Source organism: Lichenostomus cassidix, chromosome 3, assembly GCF_008360975.1.
Source record: "Lichenostomus cassidix isolate B80296 chromosome 3, HeHo_3.0, whole genome shotgun sequence".
Taxonomy (NCBI): Eukaryota; Metazoa; Chordata; class Aves; order Passeriformes; family Meliphagidae; genus Lichenostomus; species Lichenostomus cassidix.
The window spans coordinates 68,375,938-68,395,626 of record NC_139483.1 but is presented as its reverse complement, the minus strand read 5'-3'; the positions used below and the strand labels follow the sequence as shown (position 1 = coordinate 68,395,626).

Here is a 19,689-nt window from a genome sequence, read left to right as displayed (position 1 = left end):
ACATTTAAATCTTTGTCAAATAAAAGCAATTTCAGACTCTCAGGAATCCACTTTCTTGTGGTTTTAATGAAAAATTATAAACATTTTTCACCCCACAACTATTGAGGGCATTGAAAGAAAATACCTATAAACTGCTAGGAAACATACAGAATAAACTTGTTTCCCACTTCCCAGTTCTTGTAGTAATCATTGATTTTAGGTACTCCTCAAAATATACCTTCTGAGAAATTTTGCACTGCTAAAAATGGCATTTTCTGTTGGGCAGACTGTGTTCACGTCCCATGGCTGAAGAGCAGAGGCCCAAGTCAAAGCCTCTGGAGTCAAGGGGCTTTCACTGAGGTGCAGACCCTTGATGTTTTCCTAAAAATCGGCAGTGCTGTTAGCCCACGTCTCCCCTTTCCCACCCCATCTCCTCGGGGAGAGGCAGAAGCCTGTTTGAAGACAAACAAGTCGCGGAGGCTGCAAGGTGTAAATATCTTTCATAAATGCCAACGCCGAAAAGCCTGAGTGCCGCGCGTGTGACACACGACGACAGGCAGTTCACGCCGCACGGGGGGCGAGCAATATGCCAGCGCTGCCACAGCCGCCAAGGAGTGCCCAAATTGCACCTGGGCATCCCTGGGCATCCCTGGACACCCCCGGCCTGGGAAAACACAGGGGGCAGCAGGAGGGATGGGCAGCAGGTCTACCTGCTCCTCGCCCCGCTGCCTTTGCCCCCAGCCCTCACCCCCATGCGGTCACCCCGCCTCTGCCCTCCTCCTCTCCCCGGCTTCTTTGGGCAGGGGCTGATTTAAATAGGTTGGCAGGGAGCCAGGAGCTCATCATTTTAATGCAGTGTAAAATGGAATGTGCATAATTATATGCAAGCCATATGTGAGGGAGACAGCTCAGCTGTGAATTTCGGGAGGCTGTGAGAGGGAGAGAGCGAACAGTCAGGAATCAGATGAGATGGAGCGGAACGGAGTGCAAGTGTCACTCAAATGAACAGTGTAATGAGCGTATTGCTGACACTCCTCCTTTCACCTGCTTCTCCCTTTTGCTTTAACTCAAAAGCAGAAAACGCTTGAAATGAGAAGGGAAAAATACTATGTGCAAGCAGGATTGCTAATGGGCTCTGGTAATGTCTCCATTTAAACTTCAGCTTTCTTAATTAACAGTGTAGTTGCAAATAACCAGTAAGTTTTAATGCATCTTTGTCATTAAATATTTTGACCGCATTTGACTGAAGGATCATTGTTCTCACTAGATGGTTGCTCCTTTTAAAGCTTCACTTAAACATGGAGGGGGAATCCATTTATTTGTAATAGTATTACATGTAAACTACGAGTATGAAAACTTTTTTTTTGGCCTTACTGTTAAACTGAAAATACAAGTACATTATCTAGGGATCGCTTAAGCATGTCAAAAAGTTTAAACGAGTACATATGTAATGTAATCCTGAGAAATGCAATGGAGTAAATTGAAACCCTGAGTTACTCACAGTTTCCAGCTCAAATATTTCATTTTGGTTTTGTCTTTTGTTGTTCTAATTATTACTCCACAATGAATTTGCATGTTCAATCTAAGCTATGTAAGAAAACAGCATCCCAAGTTCTCATATCTAAAAGGTGTACTGACTATTTAAAGAAACTTTTTAATAATGTTGTATTTTGGGATTCCCGTCTGTTTTAATGATCTGAGCTGTTATGCTTTTAGCTATTTTTTCCTTCCATTATTTGTAAGTCCCTAAATAGGCCATTATATTTCCCTTCAGGCTAGAGATGAAGATGGACATGCTGAAAATTTTCCCCAGCAGCACTATGCTAAGGAAACTCCAAGACTTGCCTTCAAGAATAACTGCGAACTACTTGTAAGAATAACATACTTACAACAAGTCTAGATTGTTACTTTAGCACAGTGAAAACCGTTTTTTTAAAGGCTTTTGTTCATTATGACATACATTATGAAATATGATAGGTTTTTTTTTTCTACTGTTTTAGCGTTGTAATGCTAGTTCTGCTATCCGTGAACAGTTTAAGATCTCAAATTGCTTGAAAAATATCTTATATTTGATGTCAGCACGTGAATGGCCTTGTCTTGCACTGGTAAATCAGGGAGAGCCATGCAGGGAGTGGCTGGTGATGCACGGAAAGCCCCATACCCTTCCCCCAAAGCACCCCAAAACTCACTCTCCCATCCACCTTTTAGCTCTGCCTTGTTTTTGGGTGGTGATGCTGCACTTTGTTCTGCTAACAGGCAGTCCTTCCTTTAGAGCTTGCCTGTTCCTCCCCTTCATAGCTGCATGCAATCCAAAGCATCCTCTCCTCTCCACTCCTCTCCTCTCCTCTCCATTCTGCTCCTGTGCTGTGGGGAAAGAGCAAAAGCCAGGAAAGCACATACAGGGAGCCTGGAGTGTTTACAAGCCATAAGAGAGATGATATCAGCTGTGAAAGAATCTCTGTTCCAAGGCAGGGTTAAATCGCTGTTCATTTTAGCATTTGCCGCTAGACGAGATTAAAAGCAAGCAGGAATGCCTATTATATTTCTATTAAATGAATCTGTTGGGACCTAATGTTCTTGATTAGCTTGCGAAAATGAGTGCTCCACCATGAGTTTTTCTGTTTGCCTAAAGTAAACAGAGGATGAATTGTAATACATTTAAAAGAGATTCATGCATGGCTTTCGAAAAGGGAGGTTTAGATACATCGATAGGTCTCTCCCTTGCATTCCCCTTTCTTCTCATCTGTACTAAAGTAAAATGTATCATTTGGCTAAATGGAAGTATTTGTGGAGAGTCAGTACACAGGGTTTTACTTTGAAACAAAAACATTTCTTTTTTTCTCTGTGTAACCAGAGCAGAGGCAGGTGGCGGTGGAGGAGCAAGCTCTGTTTTATCTGCATTAAAGCCATGCCTGCCTCCCCAGGATGCAAGGCCAAGCGCTGCTCTTGGTGCCCCAGGTGCAGCAGGCAGTGAGAGTCAAGCTGATAACCCAGTGCTGAAGTTGGCCCCAGGTTCAGTCAGCTGGTCAGAGAAGCCCACACCAGGAGGCAGCAGCCCAGGGTGGTGGCCACTCTCTGCTCCCCACACTGGCCAGAGCGCAGAGCATCTTGACCACACCTGCCCTACTGCACCCACACTCTCCTACCCTACAAGTGTCCCCTGTGCTGAGCCAGCCCTTGGTTAGGTAAAGACAATGGTTTTCAGAGCTGCAGGTGTCACTTTGAAGGTTCAGTTTGTTCCCAGTATAATTCTCTCCAGCCAGAAGCAAGGTGACCCATGAGATCTGGTCTTGGGTCCTCTTAAGCCCTTTCTGAAGTTCCTGGTGGTTTCAGGCATAGCAGTGTTGCTCCCTAAGGGGAGGAAGCTAGACAAACACAAAAAGTGGTTCCCTGGTGTACTCATAATTCTTGTGCCAAATAAATGAAGCTGTTTCTTCAAGGCCATGCTTAATTACTGTGCTGCTAATCAGGCCTGACGAACCATCACGGCACACCAAGATGCTCCCAAAGTCAGTGGGGCTTCTTGGTGTTGGAAGAATTTAGGAATAGATGATACAAGTCAAGAACATTATATGTCGTGTAGTATTTCCATTGAAAATCTGCTTTATATTTAGTGCAAGCCATCAATGAACCAATTAACCCACTTTGTGCTATTAAAATCAAGCATTCTTTTAATGCCCAGTTGCTTATTCCTCTATTAATACGCATTTAAGTTTTTGCTTTATTATGTCACCACTGTGTCTGGCAAAAGCTCAAGTCGTCAAAGTTAGTCTTTCATGTGCTTTTCTGGACAAGTTTCAATTCTTGTTTAAGGAAGTAATAAAAGCAATTTGTTATAGTTTTATTTTTCCTATGCTATTGGAAACAAAATTGGCAGGCATGTAATCTGTACTCAATTTGTATGAGAAAAAAATAGTTGACAAATAATGAATATGTACGTCTGCTATCTTTAAAGATGTATTTTAGGAACTTTCAGTGAAAATATGATGTTGAGCCTAGGTGTGGGTGGTGGGGGAGCTAGTGTTATTTGTTGAAGATGCTGTGTGTTTCACAGAGAGGTTGTCTTATTCCTTCTATATTTTACTTTTCGGGAAACAATGCTTTGTTAAAATGTGCTCAAATTTCAAAAGCTATTTTCACTGGAACTGGCCATCAAGAAACCTTCTTTCTTTTAAAGGCTAATCAGTATTCTTAGAGAGAGGAAAAAAAACCTTGAAAGAAAAGAGTGGGGACAGCTGATCCTCTAAAAAAATATTTTCACGATGGTGAAAACTTACCCAGAATCTAACAGCACAAATCAGATGCCAGCTGAGTGAAAAGATGAGATTTTTTAAATGAAAGAGAAACTGAAACTAGTTTATGCTTTTGAGAATGAGGGAATCCTTGGAGCTTTCTGAGAGCAGTTCAGAGTAAATAGAGTAACAGTGTGTCAGGTGAAATTGGACGCTTCAGCTCCAAAGTGCTTTCTTTGCTTTAGGGTTCAGCTGCCATTTTCCAGGGAGGTTTGTTTCGGCAAGCGCAAGCTCCTCTGTTTGGGAAATGCTCATGCTGGGAGAGTGCTGCCAGGCAGGATCCTGGGCTGGGTGGCTGCTGCCGGGTCTGCATGCCAGGGCTCTTCTGCAAGAGCCAGGCAACACTGGCTGAATCTTAACATCCCAGCTCACAGGAACACACAGCAAGCTTGAACTCTTCAACACTTGGAGAGATTTGAAAGCATAGTCACATAGAGTATTACAAAAGTAACAAGGAGTATTACAAATTTTTTGCTTTCTTCATTGCTTACTCACCACAAGAGGAGATAATTTGATGAGGCACTGAGCTTTTCTGTTTGTTTTTGGCTTTTTTGAATGTGAGCAATTTTGGTAGGAAATAGAAGGAAGAAAGGCATAATTTACACAGAGGAAACCCCTGAAGTGTGTTCAGTAGTTCTGCTCATTAAGAAAAACAGTGACAATTAAAAATTTTGGTTAGTATAGAAAGCCATCTTGCAGTTATGGGATTAGAACAGGGTACTTATTTCCCAAGCTAAATCCATATATGTTGTGTCCTGGCATTTGTTGTAGGGCACAAAACCCAAAGTGGTTAAGATGCTCTCATCAATGAGCACATAAAATTTTCCTTGTGGACTTTTCAGTATTTTCAAGAATCATGTTGTCTAAAGTTTAGCTATCCATTATAAATACTGGGAACTACATTAAAAAAATCTATTTTTAAAGAGCCAGGTCAGCATGCTGTCTTGGCCAGCCATCCGTTCTTCTCCCATAGGTGCTGCCTCAGGATTTTAATTTCTTATTCCATGAGTGGCTGGAAGCTTTTCTTTCAGGCACATCTCTTTGTTTCCAGAAAGAAAAGGCAGAATTTAGTCCCTGCTGTAAGCTGATTGTCAAGGAACAGTACAGTCCAGCTAATAGTGGATGTAGGGAAAAAGATGGGATTAACTGCTGAGAAAAGGGAGGCTGGAGTGAAAAGGCCAGCAAGAAGCCCACAGCCCCAGCTCTAACTGGATGAAATTCCTGAGCCATTGCCTAGAGAAAGGAAAAATCCATCTGGCACCTACCCAGGTTAGTCAGGGTAGGAAGAGTCATGCTTGGTTGCCTTTTAACAAAAGTGGGAAAGAAAAACCAGCAGTTCGTCCTTCCTCCCCCCATTTACTCAGAATATGGAGTCAAGGTTTCAGATTGGCATGCTGCTGTATGAGGTAAGGAGGGTTTGATGGGTTAAGGAAATTAAACATCAGGTTGCTTTCCAGATCATTTGTTTATGGAGATGATGTGAGTACCACCCACTGCTATGGGATTATATGTAAAGCAAACAAATAACCAAATGAAACATAAATATCCTGAAAAAAATTCATTTCCAGTCCTAAACACAGTTGAATCCATGCTTTTCCTGCAGTAAAATCATGATCTTTTCATCTTCGAAATCAAAAAGTCTGTTCCTAGTGGTTCTGCTCTGAAAGGATAAATTTGTGAGTGCAGTATGAGATGAAATACAAGTCCTGGTGCTTGGAAGCTATTATGTAAAACACACAAAATAAAACATGCTTGCTATTGGATTTAACACTAACTCACCTATGGCCAGTTATCTTTAATCATTGCCAAAAAGAGGCAGAGAAAACTCTGAAAACACATCTACAATGGAAACATGAAACGCAAAATGTTCTCTTATGAGCAAAATGCCTTTGGGGAGGCTGTGGCAAAGCTGAGGCAAGCCAGAGCTACAGCTAATGCTTTGCTTGAAGTCGTGTTGCTCTGCTCTGCTGTTCCTGTACTAAAGGCAGAGTCAGGACGAATGGCACACGTGGGGCACACAGACAGGGCAGTGAGGATGAAGGCAGTTTAACTTCAGAATTATGGCACTGGAATGTGGGAAAGATTTCACACCTACTAGGCTGACATTAAAAAGCACTGAGAATATTTGTGGTCAGATGAGGCCAATAGGTTTTGCAGTTGTAGTCAAGTTAAATGTAAATATGCATATTGGTATCCTTTGAAGGCTATGAGATTTTGGCTTCAGAAAGTGAGGCTTAAATTAATTTTTTTAAGGTGCCTGACCTGTTTGCTGTGCCCCAGTGTCAAGCAAAACCACTCCCTGTTAATACTTCAGCAGTAAAAGAAAATACCTCTCAGTCCATTTAAAATCACAGTGCCTTCAAAGGAGGACTGAATTTGGGAGAAACAGCTTTGCTCATTCCCTCTCTTGCCTTTCCACCCTTTTTGTCTCCCCTGCTGTCTCCTTATTCCTAGCAGAGTGGAGAGAGAAAAAGCAAGTGAACTTCCCCTTGTGCTCTCCTTGGCTCTTCCTGCACCCTGTTAGGTGCAAAGCAGTGGGGGGAGAGGGAAAGCACTTCCTTCATTCTGGCAATGGATTGGGGATGCGCAGAGCTTTTGGCCAGAAAGCTGGAGTAGGAGTGCTGCCCAGCAGCTCTGAGGGACGCAGGGCCACATCTAGCCTGTCAGGTACCAATCCTGTGATCAGGAGGCAATTTTGCCACCTTGGAGAGGCAGGAGGGGAGAGGGGTAAGACACCTGTGATACCTTGTGGAGCTTGATATCACAGAGCTGCTAAACCTGATGAGAGTTTAAAATCTCCACAGCCGTGCCTGAATGCTGTTTTAGCATCACTCGGTGTTTGTCTCTCTGCTGGAGCTGTTTTTTTGGTGGTTTTCTGATGGATTTCATCAGTTCCTTGCTCAGTTTGCCACCACAGTCTGAGGGCACCTGGTCCTGCTGTATCAGTTGTGCTGTGGCATACACAGGGATCTGAGCAGATGACTGCGCAAAACCCATAACAGCTGTCGGAGAGCCCACTGCTGCTTCCAGGGGACTTTGGATCAGGCACAGAGAGCTGTCAGAGTGGTGGTTATGGCCCTGCAACAAAAATATGGAGAAAAGCAATTGTAGCAGTGAATTGATACTGATGTTCTTAAAACCTCAGTAATCTTGGCCACATGAAATTCAACCTTTCTTGTGACTGAAATAACAGTGACGCTTAGGTCATATGGTAGATTATTCGCCTTTAGTGTTTCATTTTCAGAAACTAAATTGTCCATGAGCAATGGCAGAATAATTTAAAAAGAAACTCCCCAAAACCCCACTGAAAACCTTGCACTCTGTTTCTTTTCAAGTAAGGGCAAAAAACCAGGAAAAATTACTCTAAAGGGGTTTTTGTCCTTAATTGCTGCCAGGCTGAATGAAGGGCTAAGTGGTGCTCGCCTTATATGCACATTGCTGTTGCAGTCCCCGGGTGCTGTGTAAATGCACTGAAAAAAGGCAGCACTCAGACCTCAGGCATGTTTTCAGCCCTGGGGAGAGAGAGCCCTGACTCCCAGCTCCAGCTGACCCTCCCTGCCTGCTGCCTGTGGCACAGGTAGGCACCACGGGGCACTGGGTGCCTTGGCATCTGTGCCCCGATCGGCATCTCGCTGGGATAACGCAGAGCTGCAGCCTGCCAGCCACCCCGCGATACGCTGTCCCCAGGAAATGATAGTCTCTGTGCCTGTCTGCACAGATCTATTTACTGCTTTAGAACAAATGCAGCCACTGTCTTGCCCGGCACACAGGCTGTGTCCTTCTTGCCCTGCCTTTTAATGATATATTTTTCTGTCCCACAGTGGAAGTGAAGGCCATTCCTCACATTACGGCAGCATAGTCTGAACTTGGGAAGTTTTCTGGACTGCAAGAGACCTTCTAGGGGGTCTTGAGAGATTCCCTTGGTCTTTCAGGCCTTCTGTTCCTCTTCCCCTGTCCTGCACCCCCATGCTGCCAAAGTAATAAGCTTGTATTTCTTAACTCAAACAATGTTTAGGACTCCACAACCTCTGATCCAAAGCCCAGTGAGATCAATAGGAGCCCTCCTGTTGACTTGGGGTGGGCTCTGAATGACACTTTATGTTCTGTAAACAAAAGAACATGAATGACTGCTTTGAGACATCTTTCTCCTGTCTGACCAGAAATTGCAGTAGGGCAGCTAACAGCTAATTTGAAGTGTCGAAAACATGATCTTTATTAATAATACCTAAGCTGAAGGCTGTCATCAGAGACCTGTTGTAGGAAATTATAGAAAACAAAGCCCTGTCATAGCAAGTCTGAGGTAGCAGACTTTCTACTGGAAATAAGACCCAAGCCTCACTCCTTTTATCCCCAGGCTTAGCAAGTGACCAGGACCTCCAGCACTAAGGAGGGGCAGGGGTTCCCCATGCCTCCCGTGGAGGTAGGCAGGGAGTGCCAGCCTCTCTAGAGAGTGTCAGGGACAGCAAGGCTCTGCCAGCTCCCAGCAACACATAAAATACAAGGTATGAAATTCACAGGAGCATGAGGAATGGGAAGAAGGAAGGGAAGGAAAGGAATAAAAGGAACAAAGCTCCCCCATGGCCGGGGTTGCAGCTTCCTCCCCAAGCAGCCTGGTACCACCAGGAACTCTACATAATCCCTGTCTTTGCAGTCTGGTGAACTGGATTAAGGAGGATGATTCAGGAACCTAAAGAGATGGAATAAAAGGTGTGACAGTGAGAATGGGAAGAGTGGCAATGGGAACGGGACATATTTGGGAAAGACCATGGCTACAGGCACTGAGTGTTTGGCCTCCCGGAACAAAGAATGGGTCATATCCCCTTTCCCACTGCATCAAGCTACAAATAGAAAGCAACTTTGCCCCAGTGCCTCTAATTTAGCATTTTCCTTCATACCAATACAGGAGCATTATTTTAAGATGTGGCACTTGACAGTTTGTGAGCACAAGCTTGCCTTTCCTCAAAAGGAGGCATGTTTTTTAATTCTTAACATCAGTGTTATTATTTTGAAAGAGAAGGAAAATGCATTTGTTAAAAAAGCAAATAATTAAAATAGCCTTACAGCTCCAAATCTGTCGTCTTCCTTCTCAGGACAAGCATTAATATTTTCATTAATGAATCTGCACTTACTGATGACCTCTGAATAATTTCTCCAACCTTAATTTCTCCTCACTGCAATACTGTGTTGTATTACTCTATTTTTACTCTTTACTTTCCTTATTTGCTATGTGTACTGAAGTTATAATTTTCACATTAAACGTTGTCTGAACTGAAAAATGGATTTTTTTAAATATTAAAAGAAAGCCCCACAATCTATTTATTTACCACAAATTTAAACATGTAAAAAGAAACTACTAGATGAAAATGCATTTATTAGCAGACTATTTCTTAATAATGATTTCAATAAATTTTAAAGTAAAAAAGCCTGGGAAAAATTTGTCAGCCATCCCACCACCCAAGCCTCTACAAATCTGATCAAAAAAAGGAGGTTCATGTCCTGAGTGCAGTTTTGGGCACCACAATATAAGAAAGACATTAAGGGGTTAGAGAGAGTCCAAAGAAGGGCAGCAAAGATGGTGAAAGGCCTTAAAGGGAAGCCATATGAGGAGCAGCTGAGGGCAGTTGGTCTGTTCAGCCTGGAGGAGACTGAGGGGAGACCTCACTGCCATCTTCAACATCCTTGTGAGGGGAAGAGGAGAGGCAGCACTGATCTCTTCTCTGAGGTGACAGTGACAGGACCTGAGGAAATGACCTGAAGTTGCACAGGGGAGCTTTGGGTTGGATATTTGAAAAAGGTTCTTCACCCAGAGGGTGTTTCAGCACTGGAACAGGCTCCCCAGGGAAGTGGTCACAGCACCAAGCCTGACAGAGTTCAAGAAGTGTTTGGACAATGCTCTCAGGCACAAGGTGTGATTTCTGGAATGGTCTTATGCAGGACCTGAGCTGGACTTGATATTCCTTGTGAGTCCCTTCCAACTCAGCTTATTCTGTGATTCTGTGAAATAAAATTCAGACAGTTTTTATAGGATCTTAAAGAATAAAGATATATCTTGTTCCAAAGGAAGTGAAGTGCAATAAAATAAAATTCACTGGAATTCCTTCCATAAATATTGGAAATAAAATTTCCAAAGTCATCACCCAAGGCTATAAATATTTTCTTCTTGGGGTCTGTGGAGGAGATGCAGATGACTCAGTAGGGCCCGTGGGATACCCTGGCAGCTCCCTGGGGGAAGCCATCCCTCACAACACACCTCACCACCACCATATCTGCAGTGCAGGGTCAGGCTGTAAATCTGGCTTTGGTCCCCAGGTGCTCAGGTCCCTTTGCACCTCTGACCCTGGCTCTCAGTCATGCAAGGTGTTAACTAGAATGGGTTTTGTCGGGTCTGAAAAGGTAACTATATGAATGAGTGTGACTTTTTGTAACGGTGCAGTTGGCTTATGTCTCATCTTGCTGCAGGTGTTGTCTTCCCCATTGAAAAGGAAAAGTGTTCGAAGGCTTTGATCCCTTTTAGAACCAAAATACAGCAGTAGGAGAGAAGGGTTTTGAAAATCAGGAGCCTGTGCTCTTTTTATTTTCCAGAGTTAAGATCCAGCCAGTGGGAAGGAGGGTTGAGAAGAGCTTGGCCACCATTCAGCTGGACTGCAGGGAGGTTTGGGAGTCCTTTGGGATATTAAGGGTGTGACTCCATCTCATTAGGAATCCCTGGGACTGTGCAGGGTTTCCAGGAATGACATCCCAAGAAGGAAGATCAGTGCCACACAGTTATCTGAAGAAGATCTTAGTGCTAGGGACGCATCTCTCACGGCTCACTGTCTGTGGCAGACACTTCTTTCATGTCTCAGCAGTGACATGTATTATATTGCTTTTGGGATGGGAAGAAAAACCCAAAATATAAATCCTGCATTTTATTATAGAAGTTAATACCAACAATTACATAAAATCTAATGAATTTCAGTTCTCACTTAATTGCTTTTGAGTAGTTCACTTAACTTATTAAAAAGAAGCAAGGACATATTCATTTAACAAGCAGCAGCAGCCTTGGCCTAGCATCTGCCTACATTCTCTTTTCAATTAATCAATTATAGTCCAATGGTGTGTAATTACACATTAAAAAAGTTATTGGATATCACAGCATGGCTGTCCCAGGGGGCTCATGAATACACTAATATAACACACCTGTAATGACCTGTTCTCATATCTGCAAATTGCTCCCATTTCTCTCTCTCTCTCTCGTTGCTAAATGAAGATGAGAGCAATTACCATTAACTTTTTGAGTCACATCTAGTCAATGAGAGAGAAAAAAGATCCCTACTAGCATTCATAATAAATCTGTCTGTTGGTACTCAGAATTTTAACTGTACCAGGCATCAAGCTGGAAGGCAGTAAGTGTGCATTGAGATTGCACAGGCTTGTGGGGATCCTGGGGTCATCCTGAACACATGCTACACAAGAGAAACAGGCAAGCAGGAAGGTCTCATCAGATCACACCCAGGCATAATTTGCCTGTCTTGATTCAAATCAAACCAAACTCTGGAACTGATCCCTATGCAGTGGCTCTTAAGTCTTTGCATAGCAACTAAGCTGTGTTGCTGTTGTGTTGGGGTTTTTTGAATGCGAGAAAGAACAAAATTTACTATGTAATGGCAGAAAGGCTTTGGTTGTGCGAGAGGATACAGTCACCAATGCTCTCTTATTAATGCATAACAAATGAAACCAAGGAGAGACTCTTAATCTGCATAATGGGAGTCTGACAGATTCTAAATTGGTGATTCAGTCAACGAAAGGGTCCAAAAATGCTCCGTGGAAGTGAGCTTTTGATGGCTCTATAAGTCAAACGGAGGATGATATCTATCAACATTTTTATAAATGTTGTCTTGCACAATGTGATTTTGATGTGCTGTTGTCTCTCACCCTGGGAAGAAGTGTCTGTTTCCCTACAAGAAGTTTTCTTCTTCTTGCTTTCACTTGCAGACAGGGGTCTTTGAGGTGGGTGTACATGCAGATAAATGCACATCAGTATTTTGAGCACAGCTTTTTGCTCATAGTAACCTGAAATATTCCCGTGCTGTACACCTTTCACCAATCTAGCCCTAACAATTTAAGTGAAATCTTAATCATGCCCAAGATTTCTTCCCTTTTTAAATACCATGCCAGTCTCCTTGTGCTTGATGTCTTTCAGGATAACAGGATAATCCTGTGGGACTCAGGTGATCAGATGTTCTCAGTTGCACTCACAGTAAGGTGATGAGTGTTTCAGTCTGAGCTTCAGCTAGGTCTACACTTCACTGTGGTTTTCACCAGTGCTACATTTCTTCCCAGTTCCCCAACACCCTTTGGTTTAAGACATGGTTCCATTCCCATGCCTGGCAGTAGCATCTCACTATTTGGCATCCAGGCTGGACTCTCTCTCTAGGTCCCATGGTTAACAGAAGAGGGCAAGCACTTCTAGAGTGGGATTTGCTCCAAATAATTAGGTATTGATATAGAATTGGTTAAACTAATGTTTAGATATGTGTAGATAAATACCTTCCATATGACACCTACATCTTTGGTACTATAGTCATTGGTTGAACTGCATATTCCTGCATGTGTCTAACATCAAGCTTGCAGGTAGAGCCTTTCAATTCAAGCAGGGGGACTGCTTGTATCCTTGAAGTTAGGTACCTGCTAACTTTATGTTTAGATGTCTGGTCTCCAGCTTTGAAATGGAGATGCTGTTATTTAATTGCCTTTGCATGCAATTTGAGTTTGAGATTAAAGTGTTAGAAGTGCAAAATGATATCTATTATTTAATGTTGTATTATACTCTAAATAGTGAGCAACAGCATCCTTGGTATTTGCAAAGTTCATTTATTATGAATTCTTATCTGACACAATAGGAGAAAACAGGTTCCAAGAGTCACTTACAGGTATTTAAAAATAATTTGACTGCCCAGACATAGTAACAGAAGCAAGCAGAGTAGTGTGTGTGTATCCCACAAAGTAATCAGTGTGCATGTGCACAGTGTTCTCAAATTCTGCTCAATGCACAGCTTTGTTTATGCTTGGGACCAAAATTAAATTTTATGCCTTTTTTTTTTAACCAGGGCCTGAATAATCAGCTAAAAATGTTGTAAACAGAGAAACGAACACAGTTATAGCCTAGAGCTTTAATATACAATGCAATATTCAATTGTACAGGCTAGTTAAATATTGACCCTAAAATACCTGTCAGTTGCCTCTCCAGCTGTGTAGTTTCTGTGTGTCTGATGGGGAGGAGAGTAGTATTTCACTCAGTTTCACAAATTTGTTTTTAGCTGTGTTCTCCACAAGAAGCTGTAACTCTTTGCATGTCACTTTCCTAATTGAGCTATAAAATCTATATTGTACTAATACTTTTTATTATGAGGAATAAACATACTTCTTCTAGACAGGCAGAAGAGTAATTGACCACCTGTGGCCTGTCCCAAATGAACATTACTGAATGTGACACTGAAATTAATGTCTCTTTAGTCATGATGTGAAACAGTCCTTTTCGGAGAGTTTTTTTAGTGGTTGGGAATGTAACACATCCCAATACATTTTCACTTAATAACAACATAAATTCTGACTGCTAAGGGAAGAAGCACTTGGTGTTCACCTGGCTATTGCCCCCCACCAGTCTTTGGGATTCAAACAGCAGTTTCATTTGTTAAAAACACTAATCAAAGGACCAGGTTCTGGCCCAAGCTAGGCATGCCTTTTCATCACTCTGGCAATAGAAAGAAGTCTAAAAGGTTGGAGTGTATGTAATATACTCAGGGGGCTCCTTTCAGCTGCCAGAGTCTCAAAGTGGATGAGAATCTGTCCCAAACAGGTTTATGTAATGCTGGAAGATATCTCTAGGACATTGTGCTGGTATGTCGTGTTCCCCAGCCATGAGGGCTGAAGGATGCTGAAAACTGAAATATTAAAGAGCTAAGAGATTGACTCTATAGATAGAAATGGGAAATGAGTCTCTTATCAGTTATTTTTCACTTTGTATAAATAAATCTCTGGGACAGTATGTAATGTAAAATCACTGGATCCTTCAGGGTCCAGTCTCTTCTTTAAACTGGAAGCATCTAATGCCATGAGAAAAGCAAGCAGGTGAGATTCTCAGGTGTGCTTGCAGCTGCAGCACACAGAGCATGTGCCCAGGGAGGAATGGGGTCCTCGGCAGGGACATGCACACCCCTACAGACACAGGGGCTGCACAGGGCCTGGAAATGTGCTCAGTTTTATCTTACACATATCCTATTTCTTCCTTTCTGAGGGATTGCAGGGGACTGTGTTGAGCAAGCACTGCTCTCCCCAGTGGGTATGCTCACTGTATTGCCACAGGGCTCTGGCAATTGCCACTGTGCTGTGTTCCTTCTTTGTCACCACATCACGCACATTTAACGAGGGGTTATAGCTCATGTCTTTGCACAGTCCAGCAGTCCAGATTTAGGTCCCTTTTTCCTCCAGCATAAACTAGGGCCAAAATTCTTCCCAGGGGAAAGGCATGCCCAAGGATCAGATGAGTGCAAGCTGTCCAAAGTTCAAATGAGATTAGCTCAGGATCACTGTGGTCAGTGAGAGGAAAGGCTGCTGTTGTACTCCTTGCATAAGTGGAGATATTTGTCTGTATTGGTTATCAAAACCCTTCTGTTGGGATCTTGCTGAAATCGAAGCTGCAGCGACCTGTGTGTGGTGGCTTTTCTCTCTAATGCCACTCTGGTGAGATGTGTTCCTTTGATATCTCTGAACTGCTGGTGGGAGCTCAGGTAGGGGCTGAGAGGACCACAGCAGCCTTCTTGGGAAAGCTGCAGTACCTTGCTCATGTATTTGGAAAGTATGTTGTGCTTGTGTCCATGGAATTTACTATAATCCCACCACTCTTTGCCACAGTTCAGCTGTGTCAGTGTGAGTTCTGGGAGAAGCCCCTGTGTAGAGGAGTTTGGCCCAATTTCTCCCCTGTGCTGTTAGAAAAACCTGCTGAAAACAAATCTGATTAACACCACAGAGAAAATAGTTCAGCTGTAAAATGTCAAGAATTGCCACTAGTGCAGGTGAGTTGTGTGCAGAAGGTGAAATGCCTTTTTGAAGATTTGTGGACTTATAGGAGCTGCAGTTCATGGTCTTTGCTGGCTGTTTGTAGGTTCCTAGGTATTGAGCTAGCAAAATCATGCATGGCATGGGGAGCACACTTTATTTTCAGAGCACCTTTTTGAGTGGCACAGCGAGAACACATGGATATCATGGTGTCCCAACACTGCAGGGCATACTACATCCCTGGTGTGCAAATCCCTGGTCCTGCACCAAAATCCATCCAGAGGAATGCAGAAAATAGCCTGGACCATGTTGATCCTTCAGGAACTCCATGTAGCTCTGTCTTAAAAGAGGGATTTGAAGAGTGCCTGGATTGTGACTCTCAGAGGAAACCAGTAGTGTTTCGACTTCACAAGTTTTGACTTCACAAAAAACAAACAGTTTTTTCACTGCTGTTTGTTTCCTGGGTGGGAGTTGCTTATTTTCATGGGTGTAAACACAGTGCCCAAATGAGTTCTGGGAGGAGCCTGACTTAAGGCAGATCACCCTGAATTTGAGATAGATGCTTCATCTGAATATATACACACAGTGAAAACTTAGAAATGGAAAGGTTCTGTTAGTTCCTCCAGACAGTGCTTTGATTCTAAAGCCCTCTGTAACATGCTGAAGGCTGACACAGGGGGAAGAGGAAATCACTCACTTTCCTGTAAATGGAGAAGCAATGATTATCATGATCTGGTGTGCAAGAAACCACTCTGCATTCTCCATAGTGTGTGCTGCCTTTTAGACAACCTCACTCTTCAGTGAAGAGTTGGGGGCATTTTGAAGCTGTGCCTGGTGCCCCTTGTCTGTAAGCATGATAGACAAAGAGAACAAGTGAGAGGAGAAGAGAGAGAAAAGGGCACAGCCTTTTGGTGAGGACAGGGAAGTGATTTCAGGTGTTTGTGACACCACAAGAACCTTGTATGGTTAGTATTTTCCTAAGCGTGATATACCCTGGAGGGTGGAGGAAATGGTTACAGGTAGAGATGTTGTGGAAGAAGTGAAAACTACCTGCAGTTGTGGCATCTAAATAAATAAATCCAAAGAGAACACAACTATTTTTAGCAGAAGTGCAAACAGTGATAGATGCCACAGGGCTGCTGTCACTAAAATTTGTCTATAAGCAACATATTCATATTTAAACAAGTCAGCTTTGCACATTGAAATGAGCAAACACTGTCTCTGTGATTGTTTGTTTGTTATGCAGAAGCCATCAGCTTTCACTCCTTATCCCTTCACCGTGGTGGTGATGCAGAGCCATGATGATGGATCATCTGTCTAGCTTATCTGCAAGGCCACAAAACATTTATGTCTTTCATGGCATGATAGGCTGTTCTCATGCAGCAGTGGAAAATAGAAATTTGTGGCTGCCCTTGCAAAAGTACCATCTCCTGCACAACGCTGCCATTCTGGTAAGCTCACTTGGCACAGTGTGTACAGCTAAGTACATCCACAGTGAAACCTAACACTGGGATGCACATGAATGAAATCACACAAAGTCAGGAGAGGAGCAAGCATCAGAGAAGCTTTTGAACACAGGGGGCAAACCAGCAAGGATGGAGTTCCTGCAGTTTCTCTCCTGCTTAGAGGGGGCCTCTGTCACCTCTGGTATAAGGCCTCCAGCTCACACCAGCCTTATACTTGGCCAATTATCTTATTTAGGTATCTCATATATATTTAGGTCTTGAAAAAGGTCAACCACAGAGCATGTCTGGGCAGGGGTTTTTGAAGCTGTAGAACTGGAAGCTTTTCTTCTGGCATCGTTAGAAAATAATTGCTTGTGAATGTCCAGGGATTTGAATCTACATGTTGGAGCTCTGAAAAGGAGGGCAGGAAGGTTTAAACCATTATTGAAACAGCTACTGCTGATGTTACACTCGCTGCAGAGGCTGAGCAGGGAACAAGTGGAGCTCATCGGTGGGCACAGCTGCTGCCCCTCACCTGCCTCAGTACCCTTGCATGGGGAGCCTGTCTCCTGGGCTGCTCCTCTTGTGACTGTCTGCAGCACAAACAGGATCCTCTGTCCAAGGTTCATGCAAGCTGGTATATTTTTATTGGCAGTGCAGTGAGGGAGGGATTGTCCCTGCTGGCTGAGCTCTTTTCACTTAAGTACACCTGCTATTCTTCCATTTTAAATTATTTTTTACCTTTGTTTTTGGTTTCCTGCTACTTGCATTTTTTTTAGGCGTCTCTTCCCCTTCTGAATATCTCTCTTTCCCATTACTATATTTTGTTTCTTTCAGTTTAACTATCTTCTTCCTCAGTTCCATGATAAATCATGTAACTTGTTTTTTTTAAGCCCCCTCTTTTTCCTGTGATCTTTGGCTTGTAAGTGCTGTTAGCTGTGGCAAGTCCTCTTTCCTAAATGTTGTAAGGCCCAGATGTTACTACATGTGAGCTTTACCATCTAAAAGCCTGTCAGTCACCTGCCACAGCTCACAGCTTGACTTCTCAGTATGACCAAACTAGGTGGGTCTCTGAATGCAAGTCCTGAATATCTTGCAAGGAAGATTGCCCTGATGCATGGTATTAGATCAGTCCTTAATGAGGTGCCTGTTCTTTCCTCAGCTCTGCTCCAGATATTCCCTGTGACCCTAGCCAAGTCACTTTATCTCTCTTTGTCTCTGCTTCCATTCATAAAATGGACATAATTGCACTTCTGAAGCTCATGTGGAATTGCGACGATGAATTCCTCCTGCTTGCTTTGCCTTTCCCTCATCCCTTTTGTCTGCACAATTGTCAGAGGGGATAAAACACATCGAATCAGGGTTAGCCATAGTTAGCACAAAGCTCCAAGCAGCTGGCCCGGGCACTCGCCATATCCCAATAGCACTGACAGCAGAGAGCCAGATTTGTTACCGTTTGCATTGCAGTCCTGTGTGCTTTGAGGAGCTTCCTGTGCTCTCTCTGAACAGTGAAAAGAGACGTTTCCAAGGCAGGGTGCTCAGGAGTGCACAGTGGCTGTTGCAGGACAAAGGGATAAAATGGCTTCCTTTGAGGGCTTGCTCCACAGGATCCTTAGCAGAAAATGTGGGGCCTTGGAAGAAGCAGAAGGAGAGGGAGGGAGGCAAGGTGAATGCTCCATTTGTAAAACCCATCTCTGGTTTTCATCCCTGTTGTCCAGCCTCTTTCCCTTACCCTCCCCCGTTTAGCTCTGTGACAATAATAAAATAAAGGAATGCAAGGTAAAGGCATCCTTAAGGTTCTCATTGTTGCAAAGTAATCCTAACAGCACTTTCTGTCATGCACCTGCCTCTGAGTGCTAATATCATTTAATTATTGTGACGTTGCAAAGGAAGGTGCCCACATGCAAATTCAATATGGAATGCCAGTTAAACACACACCAAAAGCAAGTGGTGTATTTTTGCTTTGTCATCTCATTTACTGCCATTTACCTCACATGCCTCAGAGAGCACCACCTGAGTCAGGAGCAGAGAACCAGCCCTTTGTGTGCAAAGCTTGCTCTTAAATCTGCACTTCACAAGATAGCAGCAAGTGACATAAAACATCTGTTTTTAAAATACATCTGGGAGTGTAGTTTTGAAGCATTCTCTCCATCTCAGGCAAGGAACACAAGGGAGGTATGAGTTCTGTAGACAGATACATATCTCCAAAAGAAAGCACTGCATGAAGTACAATCCACATACATAACATATGTCAAAAGGCCTTCAGTGAGAATCCAAACTATGCAGGGAAGAAAAACCAGCCTGCAACCAGTTTAAATATGTTGGCCAAGTCAACGGAGAAGATTTGCAAGCTTGGGCTTCAGTAGCTGGGGGCACATTGTCTGCCTACCAGGTAATTACTGGGGGGGTTCAATGTTTGGTTATCTCCTAGCATTGCATTTTTCAGTTCCAGTCAGTCAGCCTTGCCTTTTGAGGTGAGCAGCACAGTGCCAGGGAGGCATCCTGCCTTGCTGTGCAGTCTGGACATATTTATCATGTTCTCTTACTCTCCCAACCTGTAAAGAGTCCTTCTTTGAATACTGTGCACTGCTCACCATGCAAGCAGCTCATTATTCCAGGCATTTCAAGACTAATTTATAGGACATTTGGCTAATTTGCATAAGCCACCCAGTACACAGAACATGTCTCCACAATAAAGTAATATGCCAAAACCAGGATTTATGTGAAAACATGAAGGGGGGGGGGGGGGGCAGGAAGGGACACACAACGACATTTTTAAGAAACTGTTTTTAGCACCAATCTTTAAATGAATACCCCTGACAAAAAGTCACAGAATCCTGCCTCTTCACCTACTGTATGTGAAGCTCCCATATAATTTTCTGCTTTGAATCTTGCTCATCTTTTTATTAAGTAAGTTGGGTTTTGATCCTTAAAAC

At 43.2% G+C, this 19,689-nt stretch overlaps 1 protein-coding gene across 2 annotated transcripts in view; it reads left to right on the top strand.

The window, feature by feature from the left end:
* SOBP (sine oculis binding protein homolog) overlaps positions 1–19,689 on the top strand; it is a 113,675-nt gene that overhangs the window by 61,462 nt on the left and 32,524 nt on the right. The window contains exon 5 of one of the 2 annotated variants that reach the window (XM_085056217.1): positions 1,754–1,849. The exons of the other annotated variant lie outside the window; for it this stretch is intronic. Coding sequence (XP_084912343.1) covers positions 1,754–1,849 — 96 coding nt within the window. The remainder of the gene's footprint in view (positions 1–1,753; positions 1,850–19,689) is intronic. 2 annotated transcript variants of the gene reach the window in all.